Source organism: Notolepis coatsorum (genome assembly GCF_963971535.1).
Source record: "Notolepis coatsorum genome assembly, chromosome: 2".
Taxonomy (NCBI): domain Eukaryota; kingdom Metazoa; phylum Chordata; class Actinopteri; order Aulopiformes; family Paralepididae; genus Notolepis; species Notolepis coatsorum.
In genome coordinates, this window is record NC_140166.1 from 18,200,758 (window position 1) to 18,220,195 (window position 19,438).

The 19,438-nt window shown below is 44.8% G+C and overlaps 1 protein-coding gene across 1 annotated transcript in view; it reads left to right on the plus strand.

The window, feature by feature from the left end:
• The window catches only part of LOC311223294 (rap guanine nucleotide exchange factor 1-like), a 147,761-nt gene that overhangs the window by 26,788 nt on the left and 101,535 nt on the right, over positions 1 to 19,438 (plus strand). Inside the window, exons 5-6 of the mRNA XM_084308087.1 lie at positions 2,383 to 2,539; positions 4,075 to 4,304. Coding sequence (XP_084164213.1) covers positions 2,383 to 2,539; positions 4,075 to 4,304 — 387 coding nt within the window. The remainder of the gene's footprint in view (positions 1 to 2,382; positions 2,540 to 4,074; positions 4,305 to 19,438) is intronic.

Consider the following 19,438-nt stretch of genomic DNA (forward strand, 5'->3'; position numbering starts at 1 on the left):
CCAACACACGGCAGTGTTGGTCTTTATCCATAGAATAATCACTGTATACAAAGCATAATCCGTGCCTGGGAAGGCGGGCTGTCGTCGGTAGAATAATCCGGTATGCAGGTCCACTCGCTCGTCGGCTCTGGGGCTCCTCGGGTGCAGCCTCACATGGGGTCGGCCACCCTGGATAAGCAGCCAGTTCTCTGCCCGAAACGATGGGGTACTGACTACGATAGTATTCTCACCGCACGAAGCACTACATATGAATAGACTATTATTAGCTTAATAGACTACGTCCAACTCGACGATATAGTGCCAAATATGACTATTCAAATATTAATATACACGATGTCTCAATACCGATGGTAGGCCGAACTTGGCCTTACTCCCACACGTGGCGTCGCGGGGAGGCTTTACGTCTGTCACTCTATTGGAGGGTAAGAAACTGGACTGAAAAGGAAGTCCTACTTTAGTAGCGCAGTATATATACGCACTATGAACAAATAGTACCGTTAGTGGTGCGGTAGCCAGATTCCTACGCGGAACTAGGACTTGTTCGTACATGTTGAGCGGTACGTTTGAACTGGGTCTGGGGGGTATGGCAGCCTGGCACCAAGGTCTCGACCAATAGTAGAATGGAGACTATTATGGGATGTTCAGTAGGCTAGAATGGATATTCAATGCATATTGTACAAGGAATATACAAGGGATATCAGGGAATATTAGAGAATATACAAATACAATTAAATATATATATACAATAAATATATATATTCGGTTTAATCTGGCCCTTCACAACAGTAGGAAAAGGTCAAACATAGTAAGTATGCATGAAAAACTGTCATGGTTAATGGTAGAACAAAGACTAAATGTAAATATCATAATGTTTTTTAGAAATATATATAAGAACAAAAAACCTGCTTGTCTATATGACGAGATACAATTCACAATAAACAGACACAGTTACTGGAAAGATGTACTGTAAGGATGCCAAGAACAAATGCAATGAGAAGGACTGTGATGTATAGAGCCATGACTGCATGGAATTCCTTACCACCTGCACTAACTAGGGTTGAAGAAAAACAGACATTTAAAAAACACCTTAAAAATCATATAAGAAAGAATGGTACTGTCAGTTAAGTAAACATAGTGGGTGATTGAGAAGATGGGTATGTGTGATTGGTGAACTTAGATATTTTATTATAATATTTGGATGTGTTATTGAGGTGTATTGTATTGTTTTATTGTATTGATTGTATTGATTGTATTGTATTGATTTTATTGTATTGTATTGATTTGTGTGGACCCCAGTAATAGTAGCCTATGCCTGTGGCAATGGCTAATGGAGATCCGAATAAACTAAACTAAACTAAACAACACCATGTCCTTAACTTAAACCCATAACCTTAACACAACACCATGTCCTTAACTTAAACCCATAACCTTAACACAATGCCATATCCTTAACATAAACCCCTTATCACAACACCACCCCTTAACACAACACCATGTCTTTAACCTAAACCTCTTAACACAACACCATGTCCTTAACATAAACCAATAGCCTTAACACAACACCATGCCCTTCACTTAAACCTCTACCATTAACACAACACCATGTCCTTAACTTAAACCTCTACCCTTAACACAACACCATGTCTTTAACCTAAACCTCTTAACACAACACCATGTCCTTAACATAAACCAATAGCCTTAACACAACACCATGCCCTTCACTTAAACCTCTACCATTAACACAACACCATGTCCTTAACTTAAACCTCTACCCTTAACACAACACCATGTCCTCAACCTAAACCTCTTAACACAACACCATGTCCTTAACATAAACCAATAGCCTTAACACAACACCATGCCCTTCACTTAAACCGCTACCCTTAACACAACACCATGTCCTTAACTTAAACCTCTACCCTTAACACAACACCATGTCCTTAACCTAAACCTAAACACAACACCATGTCCTTAACCTAAACCCCTAGCCTTAATACAACACCATGTTCTTAACTTAAACCCCTTAATACAACACCATATCCTTAACATAAATGTTTTAACACAACACCATGTTCTATCTATCTATCTATCTATCTATCTATCTATCTATCTATCTATCTATCTATCTATCTATCTATCTATCTATCTATCTATCTATCTATCTATCTATCTATCTATCTATCTATCTATCTATCTATCTATCTATCTATCTATCTATCTATCTATCTATCTATCTATCTATCTATCTATCTATCTATCTATCTATCTATCTATCTATCTATCTATCTATCTATCTATCTATCTATCTATCTATCTATCTATCTATCTATCTATCTATCTATCTATCTATCTATCTATCTATCTATCTATTTATCTATCTAGTAAAAGCGTGTCTGTCTGCCTGTCGGGCCTCTACCCCTCCTTGGCTCACCTCATTCACTGGGCCGATCAGGTGATGCAGCAGGGCATCGCCCATGATGACAAGGACGCCATTGAAACCATCACCATGGAGATCAGAGGGTTAATGGATGGGGTCAAGGTGAGCCTGGCATCCATGTCGATTAATATGTTTATATAGCTAGCTAGCTACAGTACATGGAATTCCTGATTAAGGTCTTATTCAGGATAAGATGTATAATGTCCATTCATATTCCAGATACTAGCTAATATCCTGGTTAATGACTTATTCAGGATTAGGTGTTTATATACACATTAATATTCCAGATACTAGCTAATAATACTAGTCCTTCATTCCAACAGCCAAAAGACTATACAATGCATCACTGTGCCTCACTGCATCACTGAGCACAGAGTGACAGTTACCATCTTCCTGGACTCTTACTTTTGAAACAGCACTGTGCAATATTACACCTACTGTAGACCTCAGTATATTTTTACTGTATTTTTTTACTGTATATTTTATTCCATTTTTATTCTATTTTATTATACTTAAGATGAGATAGGGTAGTAGTAGGGTTAGAGACAAGATGAGATAGGGTAGTAGTAGGGTTAGAGACAAGATGAGATAGGGTAGTAGTAGGGTTAGAGACAAGATGAGATAGGGTAGTAGTAGGGTTAGAGACAAGATGAGATAGGGTAGTAGTAGGGTTAGAGACAAGATGAGATAGGGTAGTAGTAGGGTTAGAGACAAGATGAGATAGGGTAGTAGTAGGGTTAGAGACAAGATGAGATAGGGTAGTAGTAGGGTTAGAGACAAGATGAGATAGGGTAGTAGTAGGGTTAGAGATAAGATGAGATAGGGTAGTAGTAGGGTTAGAGATAAGATGAGATAGGGTAGTAGTAGGGTTAGAGACAAGATGAGATAGGGTAGTAGTAGGGTTAGAGACAAGATGAGATAGGGTAGTAGTAGGGTTAGAGACAAGATGAGATAGGGTAGTAGTAGGGTTAGAGACAAGATGAGATAGGGTAGTAGTAGGGTTAGAGACAAGATGAGATAGGGTAGTAGTAGGGTTAGAGACAAGATGAGATAGGGTAGTAGTAGGGTTAGAGACAAGATGAGATAGGGTAGTAGTAGGGTTAGAGACAAGATGAGATAGGGTAGTAGTAGGGTTAGAGACAAGATGAGATAGGGTAGTAGTAGGGTTAGAGACAAGATGAGATAGGGTAGTAGTAGGGTTAGAGACAAGATGAGATAGGGTAGTAGTAGGGTTAGAGACAAGATGAGATAGGGTAGTAGTAGGGTTAGAGACAGAAGGACTAGGGTAGTAGTAGGGTTAGAGACAAGATGAGATAGGGTAGTAGTAGGGTTAGAGACGGATGAGATAGGGTAGTAGTAGGGTTAGAGACAAGATGAGATAGGGTAGTAGTAGGGTTAGAGACAGATGAGATAGGGTAGTAGTAGGGTTAGAGACAAGATGAGATAGGGTAGTAGTAGGGTTAGAGACAGATGGACTAGGGTAGTAGTAGGGTTAGAGACAGAAGGACATGATGAAACTCTCACTCCCTGTGTCACCAGAACAGCTTCTCAGTGTGAGCACGTTAATTTCAATACTCAGAACCAGACTAGCACTACACAGGATGTCATGTCACTTGGTGTGTTTCTCTTCCTGACAGGAGCTGGTGAAACTGACTGTTGAGAGACCTGAAGGACCCTCCCCCACCTCCCCTGACCTATCACAGTCAGCCTTTCAACAACTAGGCTCATCTCCTGGCCAATCAGCAGCAGCGTTCATTCAACATACAGAGGAGCAGGAGGAGTCTGCTCCAGCCAAACCTCCTAAACCCCTCCCCCAGCCCCTCCACAAGCCCCTCCCCCAGCTCCTCCCCCAGACAGAGGGCCACAGGTACAGACTAAACACTGTCCTTTTTTAATGTGGTTGAATGGAGCCTGGAGTGTTTACGTCCTTGGTTCAGTTGGTTTGGGGAAGTGATAACACCCTAACCCTAACGTTAACAATAACCCTAATTGTCACCAGCCCCGGAGCTGTGAGCTCGATTCGCCTGTTCGAATCCAGCTCACAGCTCCGGGGTTGTCACCAGCTTGGCTGGCCGTCTGCGCTGATACAATTGGCTGTATCAGAGGGTGGGAGAAGCTGGCGGGGTGGGTCCGGGTCGTTGTAAACAGCGACTCCTACAGTTCGGGGCGCCTGCTAAGCGCGGATTGGACGTGAGGGGGATAGTGTGGTCCTCCCACACGCTACGCCCTCTCAATGAGAATCCGCGCTGCCAGGTGAAAAGAAGCGGTGATTGGCTGGACGTGTGTCGGAGGAAGCACGTGGTAGCCTCCACTCTCCCAGATGATCTGACTGTGGGGGGTAACTGCGCAGCGATCAGGAAGGGACTGGGAATTGGCATACGACTAACATTGGGATGGGAGAAAATCGGAGGAAAATGGAGGGGAAAAAAAAAAAAAAAAAAAAAAAAACAATAACCCTAATTAGCCCACCTAATCCTAACGTTAAAAATAACCCTAATCAAATTCAAGTTATATATCGTATTTGCTTATCGCGTCCCGCTCTGAGCCTTATGAGGTACCCCTTATCTCCTATGGTACCTATTGTACCCCAACGAACAACTAAATGCACCCACACCTGAAGGGGCCCCCGCCCCTATGGAGGCGTAGCCTATATAACCATGACTCTGGTCACCAAACACTCTTCCTCTATTTTCGTTCCATCGTATCGGCTGCGTGCACCATACATAACTAGCAGGATGAAAAGATCAAGGAAGATTCATAATGTTGAAAGCTTACCGGAGGTTGCTGGCCCCTGGCATCTTCGAAGCATGTTTTCAGCGACACGACGGGCCTATGTTGATGTTCCTCGTCTGATGGCAGCCAGACCAAGGTTCAGCTGTGCAAGATTGGCTGTCGGGCCAGCTTGTACCCAGGTAGGCCCTGTGTCTTCAGGCATGGGTATTAGTGTTAGTAATGCTGGTTTGTTTTGTTACACAACCATGTTGTGTGTTGGCGCCGGGGGCAGGATGGTTTGGTGAACGTTTTCACTGCAGTGAACAGTTTCCAAACGGTCTTGGACGTGCTGTTAAACATCTAATGCTATGCTACATGCTATCGCTAATGCTACATGCTACCACTACTGCTACATGCTAACTGCTACGCTGTTCTAATGTCTCCGCCGTGAGATGTTGTCACTTCTCCCTCCTCTTGCCCGGTTCATCAATGAAGGTCAGTCGGTAGCTGTTGTGGGGGTTTTTGCTGAGTCCTATTTACCTTTTTTACGGGTAAATGGGTTGACAACAGGGTAGGCCGTGGCTAGGTAGCCTAGCCAGATACGCTACCCTTGTGTTCCGGCGGGGTCTGTGGAACGGTGTCCCCATCTGGGGCCGATGCGTGAGCTCGGCGGTGTAGCAGTAGAGCTATACTACTGCAGGATGGGATTTAACGGCGGGTTATGGCTCAGCTGGCTAGTTCCTATCCACATTGGCGTCGGGTAGTGGGGCTATGGGTCCAGCCGACATGGTAAACATGTTGCGTGTCTGTGCGCAGGCGGTTGTTGATCTGGGTCCCACATCGCCTCACGCTAGGCTGTAGTAGTGTAGGGGCAGGGCCGCCTGGGAGAAATGTGAGGCCCTGTGCGAGATTTAAACGCGAGGCCCCCCACCCCCTGAGGCGGCCCTGTGTAGGGGGCTACTGTTTCGTTCGAGAAGGTCTGTTTTTGCTACAGCTTTCTCTCCTCTCAACCATTTATGCTGACGGTCAATCGGTGTCTACTGGGGGAGTAGTGCGGGGGGGGGGGGGGCTTTGTTTACCTTTTTTGGTAAATGGGCTAAGCTAGGGCTGGTGTGCTGTTGTGAATATTTTTTGAATGAAGACGGGACTAGTTCGCTCTGGTCCGCCTCCCCTTAACGTGTGTATATGGGTTTGCTCATTCTACAGTATTTTGTGGGTTAGTTCTTTTATTCATTTAACCCTTTCATGGTGCACACCACAGTGGAGGTTGCTGTTTGCAACCACCACTGGTGCTCCGTATATGTCCTATGTCTGTCCTATATGCACCGTGACTGTCCTATATGTTTTTATGTATATATGTTTTTGACGTTTTTGATGTTTGATGTCTGTTTCATGTGTTTTGATATAACCAGTGCTCAACATCTGTACCGAAATCAATTACCACCACCATCGTTGTGTGGCATTAAAGTATCTTGTATCTTGTGTTAACATCAGTTCTTTGTTTTTGACATATTGAAACAGTGCCCCGCCCGGCCGACGCCTTGGGTGGGTCGGCCTGGCTAGTGGCTGGTGGGCTGCTAAAGCCTGTACCGCCACGGTATGGAATTGGCAGCGATTAGAACTGTGTTCGAATTGCTGTTTTTTGTCTATTAAAAAAATGGTGTTGAGGTTGTTGACGTTATTAGCTTTGACCCAGCCGCAAGCTATAACCGCTCAGGGTTCCCCTCTCCGCAGGGGATTTTGGTCTTCTGCTGGAGCGCGGGCGGTATTGTCCTAGGCCCTACACCGCCTCACACCACGCAGCCAGAAGAAGAGAGAGCACGGCCTCGTCAGCGGCGATGACGAGGCCCTCGACAGGCGGCCATGTTTTCCCCCGCCGGAGGTATCCTGGGCGTTGATTCGACAGGTGTCCACAAGGCCGACAGCCTTGGCGGCCGAGGGATCGGCCATGTAGGATGGGTTTGGCTTGAACAAACAAGCCGCCACCGTCCTGCCGCGAGCAGCCCGCTCTCCGATCACTCCCTTCCCCAACACCAGCGGAAAAAGTGGGCTCTGATTGTTTCCTTTGGCTGTGGGCCGCGTGCCTTCGTTGAAGCGCGGGCGGCCCCACTTTCGCTTCTCATGGGGACAGGGGCTGACACCCAGTTGATGGCTGAGCCTGGGTCTGTCCGTGAGAATGTTGTGCTGTCAAGCGGCTCCCACACCATAAGCTGTGTTGGTTGAGCCTGGTGTTACGTCTGTCAACTTAAGTGTTGTCAGCAGGGGGGCTCGAAACCTTTTGAGGCACACAGTGCGGGCTTCCCCGGCCTCGCCTTCGCCAGGCCAGGTATCATGTTGGTGCCTCCCACTCCTGAAATATTGGCAGTGGTCGCAGGCACGCGTGATTTGGGGTGGTAGTAATATCACTGCTGGGCTACGGTGTGTAGGAACCCATGGGGTCCTTACACCTTGCATGTCCGGCTGCAGAACAACTCCTCAGCATGTTCTGGAGGGGTGTTCAGTGGGGGGGCTTTTTTCACCTAGGAAGCCCCCCGTATCAAACCGGCCCTTTCTGTCGGGGTCCCCCCTTGGGTGCGATTGCCTCGTGGGTGGTGTCAGGGTCAGATGTCCCGACACGGAACGCGCTGCTCGCACGGTTCCAGGGTTGGCTACGCACAGCGGGGGGACCGGGCCAACTATCTACAGTTCCTGGCGGACCTGCGCCACATGGCGGCTGGGGTGCGTTGGGAGTGTCATCACATATGACTACGGCAGTACCATATGTCGAGGTGGATGGAGAGAACGCTGAGGCGGGGACTTGTGTTTACACAACCCCACCCGTTTTCAGGTTTGGTACAGACCCTATTGTCAGGGTCTCCAGCAGTGGCAGCTCTGGTCAACGAGATCCAATCTCTGTGGACGAAGCAAGCCATCGTCGTGGCGTTCTCCTCCCGGTGTTCTCTGCCTGAGAAATCGGGAGGGGGGGGTGTCAGTCCCAGGCTGGACCTGTCCCACGGGAAGGTTCAGCATTTTTTGGATCGTCTCCTGCCTGTTGAACACTGTCAGGTGGGGGTCTGGTTCTCCTCCATAGACCTGTAGGATGCGTATGTGCATCTCCGATCTTCCATCCTAGGGCTTACCTACGCTTCCTTTGCAGGGTTAGCGTATGAGTACCAGAGGCTGCCGTTCGATTTTCTCTGGCTCCCCGCATCTTCACCAAGTGCGTGGAGGCCGCACTGGGGCCTCTGCGTCGTCAGGGGTTACGGAGTGTTCTGCCCTGACGACGTTCTGGTCCTTCGCGGTCAAGGTGGATCGTCAGGTCTCGTACCAGGCAGGTCTCTACCAGCCTGGGGTTGCTGTAGACTGGATGTAGAGTACTCCTCTTCCCAGTCAACGGTTGGAGGGCTATGGGCATCCCTCTCAGAGCATGTTGTCAACACGCTCGGGAGGTTCCGTCCTAGGACGGTTACGGCGCTGTCTCACGTCGCGTTTTCACCGATGCCTCCCTCGCTGGTGACGCGTCGGGCCAACGCAGTAGGGGGCAGCTGGCAAACCATGCTGCCCGGTCTGCGCTACGTTCAATGTGTTGGTGTTGAAAGCGGTCCTTCTGGTCCACGAATGGTGTTGATCAGGACGGACGATACGACATCAGTGTCGTGTATCGACAGACAGGGAGGAGTACGCTCTCCCTGTCTGCACCAGGTGGCGGGCGGCTGGCTATGGGCGTCCTCCATCTGCGCGGCCTGAGGGCTCCCCACATCCCCGGCAGGGAGAATGTGGGTGCAGGTGTACTGTCGCGGGGCGGTCCTCATCCTGACGGGTGAGGATTACGTCTGGACATAGCCAGGCAGGTCTGGGACCGATGCCGTGCCGCCAGGGATTCTTCCCCATACATCTGTTAGGTCAGTTGTTGGGACGGGTACGTTGAGGGGCGCAGGTTCTTGATCCTGATGGTGTTACCATCCGGAATGCGCATGCTCCCTCCACTGTCGTGCTTACGCGGGCAGATGACGTATGTTCCAAGAGTGGTGTAAGGCGGGGGGCCGGGACTCAGCCTCCTGCCCCCTGGATGCTGTCCTTAGTTACCTCCAGTTTCTCCTTGATAGACTGTCGGCTTCGGCGGTGAGGGTATATGCAGCAGCTATATCCTCCTATCATGAGGGGTTTGAGGGGATGTCTTGTTCAGCCACCCTCTTGTGAAGCGTTTCCTGCTTGGCGCTCGACGCGTTAAGCCGGTGCAACGCTCCTGGGCTCCGACTTGGGATCTTCACCTGGTCCTCGGTCGGTTGTCCTTGGCCCCGTTTCGCCGTTGGAACAGCTGTCGTTCAAGACCGCGTTCTTGCTGGCCGTCACCTCCGCTGACGCGTGGGTGTGCTTTGTGCTCTCTCGGTACGACCAGAGTGCCTGTCTTTCGTTCCGATTGCGGTGCCACTCTGCGGCCTAATCCTGCCTTCGTGCCTGTAAATATCCCGAGTTCTTCCGCTCCAGGGATATTGTGGTTCAGGTGTTTCATCCGCCTCCTCGCGGTGGTGAGTTAGATGCGGGCCTTCACCTGTCATGTCCGGTCCGTGCTTTGGGTATTGCCTCAGCCGTACTCAGGACCTCGGGGTCACTGTTCAGCTTTTTGTCTGTCACGGTGGTTCTCATGCCGGTAAGGCACTATCGAACAACGCCTGTGCCATTGGTTGTGCAAGGGCATTGCCCTCTGCTACACGTTGGCTGGGCAGGATCCCCCTGGGGGCGTCAGGGCGCACTCCACTCGTGGGGTGGCTGCCTCTGCCGCTCTCCTGGGTGGGGCCTCGGTGGAGGACATCTGTGCTGCAGCTTCATGGTCCTCCCCGGGCCCCTTTGTAAGGTTTTACCTCATGGACATGACCGGGGGTTCTGTCTCCCAGGCGGTTCTGGGGTCTGTGGCCTTTCCTGCTTCCCGTCCTTTGGAAGGGTAGCAGGAGTGTATGGGTATGGGCCACAGTGTGTTGAGTCACACGTGGTTCTGCCTGTGCGGTGTGTTCAAGGGGTTCTAGTTCCCTCTTGTTCGCATTCAGGTGGAGTTGACTGCGCCCCCCCTTCATTAGGAAGGATGGGGTGACAGGGCTCCCCGCACCCCTTGATGTGGGCTTACGGGTCCTCAGGGGGTACATCTGCCGGGTCTCGCGTCCGCTCTAACCCATATCTCATAAGGCTCAGAGCGGGACGCGATAAGCAAATACGATATATAACGATAGGTTATGTATATAACCTAGTTATATTAGTATTGGCTGAGCGTCCCGCTCTGCGCGGCCCTGAGTTCCCTCTTGAGGGATCTTTTCCTGGAACGAGATTTGGCGAGCAAGAGTGTTTGGTGACCAGAGTCATGGTTATATAGGCTACGCCTCCATAGGGGCGGGAGGCCCTTCAGGTGTGGGTGCATTTAGTTGTTCGTTGGGGTACAATAGGTACCATAGGAGATAAGGGGTATCTCATAAGGCTCAGAGCGGGACGCTCAGCCAATACTAATATAACTAGGTTATATACATAACATAACCTATCGTTCCTTTTATTGCCACACGGCCAGGCCGGTGGAATTCAAGCACGGTGCAGGTGGTAGCTGCGACAATACCCACAGAAAACATAAAGGACACATGGAACAGTACAGTACAGAAAACACCACCTAGAACATATACATGACGGAACAGTACAGTACGAAAAAATATAGACATCAGGTTCAATGTAACAGAAACCAGAGAAACATAACAGCAGGGGGTACATTTAGGAGGAGTTAGAGTTGAGCAGTTGTATGGCCTTGGGGAAGAAACTATTATTGAACCTCACAGTACGACTACTCAGTGACCTAAACCTCCTACCAGAGGGGAGGTGTTGGAAGAGGTGATGAGCTGGGTGCAGGGGGTCACTAATGATTTTGTTTGCACGTGTGATAGTGTGAAGTTTGTGTATGGAGTCCAGGGTGGGGAGTTTGCAGTGGATGATTTTGGATGCCCTTTTTTTTATCCTATCTAGTCTGTGTAGTGTGTGTTTGGGTGTGTTGCCGTACCATACAGTAATGGATAATGATATAATGTTTTGTATTATGGCTGTGTAGAACTGGACCATTAAATTCTAAATCCTAACGTTAACAATAACCCTAAAGCCCTCCTAATCCTAATGTTAACAATAACCCTAAACCTACTAATCCTAATGTTAACAATAACCCTAACCCTCCTAATCCTAACGTTAACAATAACCCTAACCCTCCTAATCCTAACGTTAACAATAACCCTAACCCTCCTAATCCTAATTATAACAATAACCCTAACCCTCCTAATCCTAATGTTAACAATAACCCTAACCCTAACCCTCCTAATCCTAACCCCAACAATAACCCTAACCCTCCTAATCCTAACTTTAACAATAACCCTAGCCCTCCTAACCCCAACAATAACCCTAAAGCCCTCCTAATCCTAACTTTAACAATAGCCCTCCTAATCCTAACTTTAACAATAACCCTAACCCTCCTAATCCTAACCCTAACAATAATTCAGTCCAAACTGTTTAATGTGAAAAACAGATTAGACCAAAGACAGGAAAATAGCCAAGAAATCGTTTAAGCAGTTAATGAATCTGATTGATGAATCTGACTGATTGACTGCCTTGACAGCCTGTTCAAGCTGCTGCGTTCAGGCAAACGCCTGCGCACACCAGCAACTAGGACAGAGAGACTTCGGCTCAGCTTCTTCCCCCAGGCCATCAGAGTCTTGAACACTGAACTCTCCACACACAAGCACACATGAGCACACACACAACACACATACTGTATATGCTCACACACTAACAGTCACTTTAGCATGAACACACACACACACACACACACACACACACACACACACACACACACACACACACACACACACACACACACACACACACAACACACATACTGTATATGCTCACACACTAACAGTCACTTTAGCATGAACACACACACACACACACACACACACACACACACACACACACACACACACACACACACACACACACACACACACACATGCTGCACACGATCACACTAAAAGGTCACTTTACACAATGAAAAGGTCACAAACAAATATATATAATAAAGAACGGGAGTGGTTCTTGTATAGAAATTAGTGCTGTCAAACGATTAAAATATTTAACTCGATTAATCGCATGATTGTCCATAGTTAACTCGCGATTAATCGCAAATTAATCGCATTTTTTTTTTTTTTTTTTACCTTAAACAGATCTTTTTCAAGTTCCAAGTTTTAATACTCTTATCAACATGCGAGTCAACAAATGCTTGCTTTGTGCAGCCATTTAACACAAAAGGATGACCCTCATGCATTGCAAATTTGCATCAAATTCAAAACAGAGTGATGCACAAAATAACTTAAAAGAAAATAATAATTTAAAACAATGAATAAAGTGTGCATGAAATAATAGGGGAAAGAAAACGTTAGGAACTTGTTACATTCACACACACAAGGGCTGATTAATCACACACCCCCCTCTCTCCCTCACACACACACTCTCCCAGCTCTTTTTCTCTTTTGCCCCTTCCTCATCTCTCTCACCCCCCTCTCTCTCTATATCTCACACACACACACACACACACACACACACACACACACACACACACACACACACACACACACACACACACACACACACACACACACACACACACACACACACACACACACACACACACACACACACACACACACACACACACACACACAGTTAATCTTGAGTTAAAAAAATTAGTGGCATTAATAGAATCGGGAGTTAACGCGATATTAACGCGATATATTTGACAGCCTTAATAGAAATAGATGGATATAGCAAGATAGCATAAGGATATATAGTATAACTGTATATTGTATAGTATAGTATTGTATAGTAGTGTACATAAGACCCAGTGCCTCATCCGTAGCTTAACACTGTATTGCACTATCGCAGGACCTTAGCATGTCTTTTACCATGCATTTTTAAACTTTATGTACATTATACCTGTTATGTCTTATTCTTATTACTTGTATTATTTTACAATCGCTGCGGGCATGACCACCCGCATTTCACTGTATGCCTTGTATGCCGTGACAAATAAAACTCTTGACTTGACTTGACTGAATGTACATTTTTAGTTTGTTCAAAATATCAAAATAACATCATACAAATAACAATTATCAGTTGGTTTGTCAAGTGGCAAATGTCAAACAGAACCGAACAAAAAACGAACAATTTCCGAACCGAACTATTTCAAACAAATGTCAGCATGAACTAAAGTCTAACCATAGTGTACTTTTACTAAATACTTTGCTAAATCAGAATAATAGAGCCCTAACCCTGACATCTAGCATTCAGGCTGTTGTATTTACTTAAATCTGCTAAGTTCTCCAACTAAAACAAACTGACGACAGACTCAACATCTGGTTTTACCACAAAAAGAGGAACAGAAAGGAAACAGACAGACAGACGGACGGACGGACGGACGAACAGACAGACAGACAGACAGACAGACAGACAGACAGACAGACAGACAGACAGACAGACAGACAGACAGACAGACAGACAGACAGACAGACAGACAGACAGACAGACAGACAGACAGACAGACAGACAGACAGACAGACAGACAGACAGACAGACAGACAGACAGACAGACAGACAGACAGACAGACAGACAGACAGACAGACAGCTAGGGAGGTAGAGATAGAGCTAGAGAGAGAGCTAAAGAGAGCGCTAAAGAGAGCGAGTGATAGAGGGAGTGTCACATTTGCAAAGCTCTACACTACAGGATGATAACATGGCACTCAGCTAAAGTGCAGCAGATTATCTAGAATAATAGAAAAACAAGAGCGGAAAGTGGAGAAGGAGAAAGAGAAGCCACAGAGAGAGAGACATAGAGAGAGACAGAGAGAGAGACAGAGAGAGGGAAAGAAAGACAGAAAGAGATAGAGAAAGAAAGGAAAGGAAGTGTGATACTATACTTATCTCAGAGTTATATTAAATACTTATCTCAGTTATATTAAATACTTATCTCAGTTATATCAAATACTTATCTCAGTTATATCAAATACTTATCTCAGAGTTATATTAAATACTTATCTCAGAGTTATATTAAATACTTATCTCAGTTATATTAAATACTTATCTCAGTTATAATAAATTCTTATCTCAGAGTTATATTAAATACTTATCTCAGTTATATTAAATACTTATCTCAGTTATATTAAATACTTATCTCAGAGTTATATTAAATACTTATCTCAGAGTTATATTAAATACTTATCTCAGAGTTATATTAAATACTTATCTCAGTTATATTAAATACTTATCTCAGAGTTATATTAAATACTTATCTCAGTTATATTAAATACTTATCTCAGAGTTATATCAAATACTTATCTCAGAGTTATATTAAATACTTATCTCGGTGTTATATTAAATACTTATCTCAGAGTTATATTAAATACTTATCTCAGTTATATTAAATACTTATCTCAGTTATATTAAATACTTATCTCAGAGTTATATTAAATACTTATCTCAGAGTTATATTAAATACTTATCTCAGTTATATTAAATACTTATCTCAGAGTTATATTAAATACTTATCTCAGAGTTATATTAAATACTTATCTCAGTTATATTAAATACTTATCTCAGTTATATTAAATACTTATCTCAGAGTTATATCAAATACTTATCTCAGAGTTATATTAAATACTTATCTCAGAGTTATATTAAATACTTATCTCAGAGTTATATCAAATACTTATATATATTTTTTTTTATCTACTGTACTTTTTTCTCCCATTTTCTATTTTTCTCCCATCCCAATTTCGTATCGTCCAATTCTACCCTCCCCTGTCTCGAAAGCTGTTAGGCCATGTCTCCCACAAGCTGGCTGCAATGTGGACGAAGCCTTACATCACGTGTCCCCTCCGGTACTCGAGGAAGCAGCCGTCGCATCTTTTCACCTGCACAGCGCGATCTCTCAGCGGCGGGGGTCTGCGTGGGAGGGACACGCCGCCCCGTCGCTTCCTGATTCTGCTGCGCAGGCGCACCAACCGACCTGTAGGAGTCGCTGTCCACAACGTCCGATCCCCACCCATCAGCTTTCCCACCCCTAACACTGCCAATTGTGTTAGTATGAACGACCAGCCAAGCTGATAGCAATGCGGAGAGCTGGGCTCATCAAATACTTATCTCAGAGTTATATTAAATACTTATCTCAGTTATATTAAATACTTACTGTATCTCCGAGTTATATTAATTAAATGATCTCCCTCTCTCTCTCTACTGTATCAATTAGTTATCCTTTTTATCAGGAACCAGAAACAGTTGTTTAGAATGTAAAAGACTTGAAGGTCTTTTTGAAACCTTGAGGAATGTGTTTTTTAACTGTGGTGAAAGTTGGAGTGAAACAGCTTTTGTGTTTGGTGCTGGTTACAAAAAAGAAAATGTAATGAAAGTGGCAAATATAGAATCTTGTTTCCTGTCAGAGCAGGAAAATTCAAGTAGAAAATAGTTCACACGACAAAGGGTTTACCCTTTCAATACCACACTACAGAAGGTTAATCCTTTCACTACCATACTACAGAATGTTAATCCTTTCACTACCATACTACAGAATGTTAACCCTTTCACTGCCACACGACAAATGATTAACCCTTTCACTACCACACTACAGAAGGTTAACCCTTTCACTACCGCACTACAGAAGGTTAACCCTTTATAACCAGACGGTTAACCGTCTGTAGTTTGGTAGTGAAAGGTTAACCGTCTGTAGTGTGGTAGTGAAAGGGTTAAGGCATTGGTAAGAGCCAGAGTCAGATTGGATTTAAAATGTTAATCACTCATGAATAATATTGATGATTCTTTGTTTTGGTGGAGCCTCAATTAAGTTGTGTTGTAGAGGAGCAGCTGTATTTTAGCACTGCTTGTATGTAAGATCTCTCATTTAACACATGTATGATGTGAGATATAATGTTATTATTATTTAATTGTATTGACACACACCTTGTAGTGATATTATGTAAATAAAAGTATTTTCAAACAATTTAAAGATCTCTTTCTATGTCTCTCTCTCTCTTTCCCTCTCTCTTTCTCTCTGTGTCTCTCTGTGTCTCTCTGTGTGTGTCTCTCTGTGTCTCTCTGTGTGTGTCTCTCTCTCTCTCTCTCTCTCTCTCTCTCTCTCTCTCTCTCTCTCTCTCTCTCTCTTCTCTCTCTCTCTCTCTCTCTCTCTCTCTCTCTCTCTCTCTCTCTCTCTCTGGCCCCTAGTGCTCCAGCTCTTCCCCTAAGAAGTCATCATCATCAAGCCCCGCCCCTGCCGAGTAGCTATAGTCACCCCAATGAGGAGAGAGACTCCGTTTCAGAAAGAGGTACACACACACACACACACACACACACACACACACACACACACACACACACACACACAGACACACACACACACACACACACACACACACACACACACACACACACACACACACACACACACACACACACACACACACACACACACACACACACCACACACACAGACACACACACACACACACACACACACACACAGATAGAGAGGGAGAAAGAGACATGTAGATGTCCTCATATCATCTGAGAGAGGACCCTTATTTTTTGGGGTAGAGATTTTTCAGAGAGAAGAAATAAAAACATGAAGTTATTCTGTGTGAACCTGAGAGAAGAAGGACTCTGGTAATAATACTATTCTGTAAATAATAAAATACTGTCTCAGTTACATTTCTGATATGCAGAATCATCACGTTTTAGCTTGTGATGTTTTCAGATCAGTTTATCTGGGTCTTTATCACCCATCACCTGTATTTCAGACTTTTATTAGGTTGAAGGAAGTTCTATGTCCATAATACAGTTAATCAGAGTATGGTTGGAGCTGAGACCAGTCCATGTTGTTAACAGATTATGTTCTAATAACAGAAGATAGACCAGTCCATGTTAACAGATTATGTTCTAATGACAGAAGATAGACCAGTCATTGACGTTTGTGTGTGTGTGTGTGTGTGTGTGTGTGTGTGTGTGTGTGTGTGTGTGTGTGTGTGTGTGTGTGTGTGTGTGTGTGTGTGTGTGTGTGTGTGTGTGTGTGTGTGTGTGTGTGTGTGTGTGTGTGTGTGGGTGGGTGGGTGGGTGGTGGGTGGGTGGGTGTGTGTGTGTGTGTGTGTGTGTGTGTGTGTGTGTGTGTGTGTGTGTGTGTGTGTGTGTGTGTGTGTGTGTGTGTGTGTGTGTGTGTGTGTGTGTGTGTGTGTGTGTGTGTGTGTGTCTGTGTGTGGTAGCAGTCTGATGAGGAGTCTCTGAAGCAGAGGTCATCCTCACCTGGAGACACACACTTCTTTCTAGGCCAGAGTAACACAACCACAGGCCAAGGTAACACACACACACACACACACACACACACACACACACACACACACACACACACACACACACACACCACACACACACACACACAACACACACACACACACACACACACACACATATAACTACACTCGTTATCAGGACATGCACAGACATTTGGAGGGGCTATTGCTCTATCCTGGAACCCCCCCTCCCCTCCACTCTACAACCTGCAAATCCACACCGAAACCCGACACCAAATCACAATCTATTTAAAGGGGAACTATCTTATAATGGCCTTTTTGAGTGTTTAGCATTGTTTCCTAGCTATGTGAACTTATATTAATATGATCTATGTCTCTAATTCTCATATTGGCACATTCTTCCAATTCTCCTCTCACAATATTCACCCTCACTGAACTGAGTCATTTGAAAATGTGATGATTTGTGATGTCAGAGAGACACCGCTGCATGATAATGTGGCTGTGTGGCATCAGGTACATGATGAGCTGCACACAGTGGTTGGAGCCCAGGCTCAAAACGGCTTAAGATCTTGAGGTAGAAAAATGCTGTTTTTGAGGACTTGATTAGAAATACAAAACAATGAATTAAAAAAATATATATTACAGAGGTGTTCCATAGACTCACAGGAATTGTGTAAAAGTGCCCAAATAGTGAAAGAAATAGTAAAATAGTTCCCCTTTAACATTTTTAAATTGTTTACATTTTAAAGATGAATGATATTACAAAAAAATTCACTGTCAAATGTGCAAATCAATACGTCATTGCAGACATAAACTCTTTGAACTTGGGTGATTGAGAGTTGATATTGCTATTGAATTCAATACATCATTTAGTGGAAATTCAAAACTAGACTTAGCGAATTCAAGTCATTGGAAATTGTATATACTTCATTCACTGTATCATCCAAAACTAAGTAGGGCCTATTTGATTGTATTTATATCTCATATCAATGAATTTGAATACCACAAAAAAGGGCACCAATGGGGCACGTCCTCTCGTTTTCTCCACTCTAATGGCACTTTAGTGTGATGTTTTTCAACCGTGGGGCACCAGGGGGTGCGGCAGTGTCGCTGCGCCTTCTTGCCCCTCACTGTATTTGCAGCGGAGCTGCTTGTTAATTTCTTATGAAAAAACAATAGCCCGTACCTGTGAACATCCATGCTCCTTATCGACTCCTGGATTAGTTTAGCTGAACTACCAGAAAGCCATTATAAGGAAGATCCATTATAACTTCATTGTAGGTATTTATTCCTTCATACCAATATACAGTTACAACAGCGAGCGACCAGGGTGATTATTATTCTTTTTGTATATATATATATATTTTTTTTGATAGAATATAAAACAAAACATGACGGCACAAATACAGTAATAATAATAAACAATCCGGCTGTCTGCGTTGCCTCTGGCTTGGGCCGGCCGTCATACTAACTCAATTGGCAGAGTTAGCGGGTGGAAGTCGATGGGTGGTAATCTGGACGTTGTGGACAGCGACTCCTACAGGTCAGTTGGGGGACGCCTGCACAGCAGAGACAGGAAATGGCGGGTGTGTGAGCCTCCCACACGGTTACACCTCGCCAATGAGAGTCCGTGCTGGCAGGTGAAAAGATGTGACAGGCTGCCTCCTCGTGTATCGGAGGGGACACGTGATGCAAGCTTCTATCCTCCCTACAACCGGCCAGTGGGGGGCATATGCAAGCAACGTCAAGACAGGGAGGGGGAGAATTGGCACAGCGAAATTGGGATGGGAGAAAAAAAAATAAAAGAGAGGAGAAAAAGTGGTACAAAAAAATTATAATAATAATAAACAGACCAACACCAGACAATAATAATAACAATAACAATAATGACAATAGAATAACAGTAGAATAACAAAATAATACAAATTATAAATACAGAACCTA